This window comes from Phalaenopsis equestris, unplaced genomic scaffold (assembly GCF_001263595.1).
Source record: "Phalaenopsis equestris unplaced genomic scaffold, ASM126359v1 Scaffold192638, whole genome shotgun sequence".
Taxonomy (NCBI): Eukaryota; Viridiplantae; Streptophyta; class Magnoliopsida; order Asparagales; family Orchidaceae; genus Phalaenopsis; species Phalaenopsis equestris.
This window is the reverse complement of record NW_018212587.1, coordinates 1-976: the sequence shown is the minus strand read 5'-3', so window position 1 is coordinate 976 and position 976 is coordinate 1. Positions and strand designations below refer to the sequence as shown.

The 976-nt window shown below is 40.9% G+C and overlaps 1 protein-coding gene across 1 annotated transcript; it reads right to left on the bottom strand.

Moving 5' to 3' along the window:
• Positions 1 to 373: 373 nt before the first annotated feature.
• Positions 374 to 834, bottom strand: LOC110034718. Its single transcript, XM_020738963.1, has one exon. The coding sequence runs from the start codon at positions 701 to 703 to the stop codon at positions 428 to 430; it is 276 nt and encodes a 91-aa protein (XP_020594622.1). The 5' UTR covers positions 704 to 834; the 3' UTR covers positions 374 to 427.
• Positions 835 to 976: the final 142 nt, after the last annotated feature.

Below are 976 nucleotides of genomic sequence, written 5' to 3'. Positions count from 1 at the left end.
AAAAAACCACTAAACACTACTTCGCTATCTCATGATTTTCTAAGGAAATGAGGATTCTTTAATGAAAAATCTAAATTATAAACAGGAAAAAATTACAATAATACTATAACGCTATGAAAATTAAATATAGATGCATGGTAACTTACAAGCTCTTGCTTTCTAATTATGTAGATGATTCATTAGCTTCATAAAATGTGCTTCATTTTTCTTCATAAAGTAAATCCATAATAAACATCTAGATCATTTTTTTCTCACCAACGATTTTTTCTTAAAACAGAAAGAAAGCATTTGGAGTTCTAGCCGATTGTAAAACAATCGTAAGAGAAAATGACATTCTAAATGGAATTCACAATGCCAAAATTTCTCGACCAACGAGGGATGACCAAAAGCGCACCTTCGGGAGATCGGGGCAGGTGAACGGTGCACTTTAGTGGTGTCCAGCTGCCGCGGCGTGCTGCTGCTGGTGCTCGAGGTGGCGACGCTCATGCGGCAACGCAACCAGGTAGGAGAAGATCATCCCGCCGATGCAGACATGAAAAAGAGGATCGGGAGAGCTTGTTTCGATGTACTTCTCGATGTAGCGGTCGACCGCCTGGTCGGTTGTCTTCTTGATGTACTCCCACGTAAGCTTCGGCTTCAAATGATCGGGCAGATCCCTTACCTTCAGCCCTTTGATCTCGTTGAAGAAAGCCCGCAGCGCCATAAGAATAGCAGGTCAAGCACCGGTTCTTTTTAAGAAAAAAATTTGATTCGATAGATAACCAGTTAATCAAGAAGAACGAAGAAGAGCAGATGGCTAAATGCGTGCCCTAACCCAGCCCCCAAATCTCGGCCTGTTATTTAGGTGTTGTTTGGCTGCACCTATTTGGTATGATTGAGTCTATTTAGGGAGCACTATTTGCATACATAATATGAACGTAATTCTGGGTGCATATGTGATATGACCCTGAATAACCTTATAATAACTCAGTAACCT

Coding starts and splice junctions, on each gene's coding strand:
- LOC110034718 (XM_020738963.1), bottom strand. CDS start 703: ATGGCGCTGCGGGCTTTCTTCAACGAGATCAAAGGGCTGAAGGTAAGG.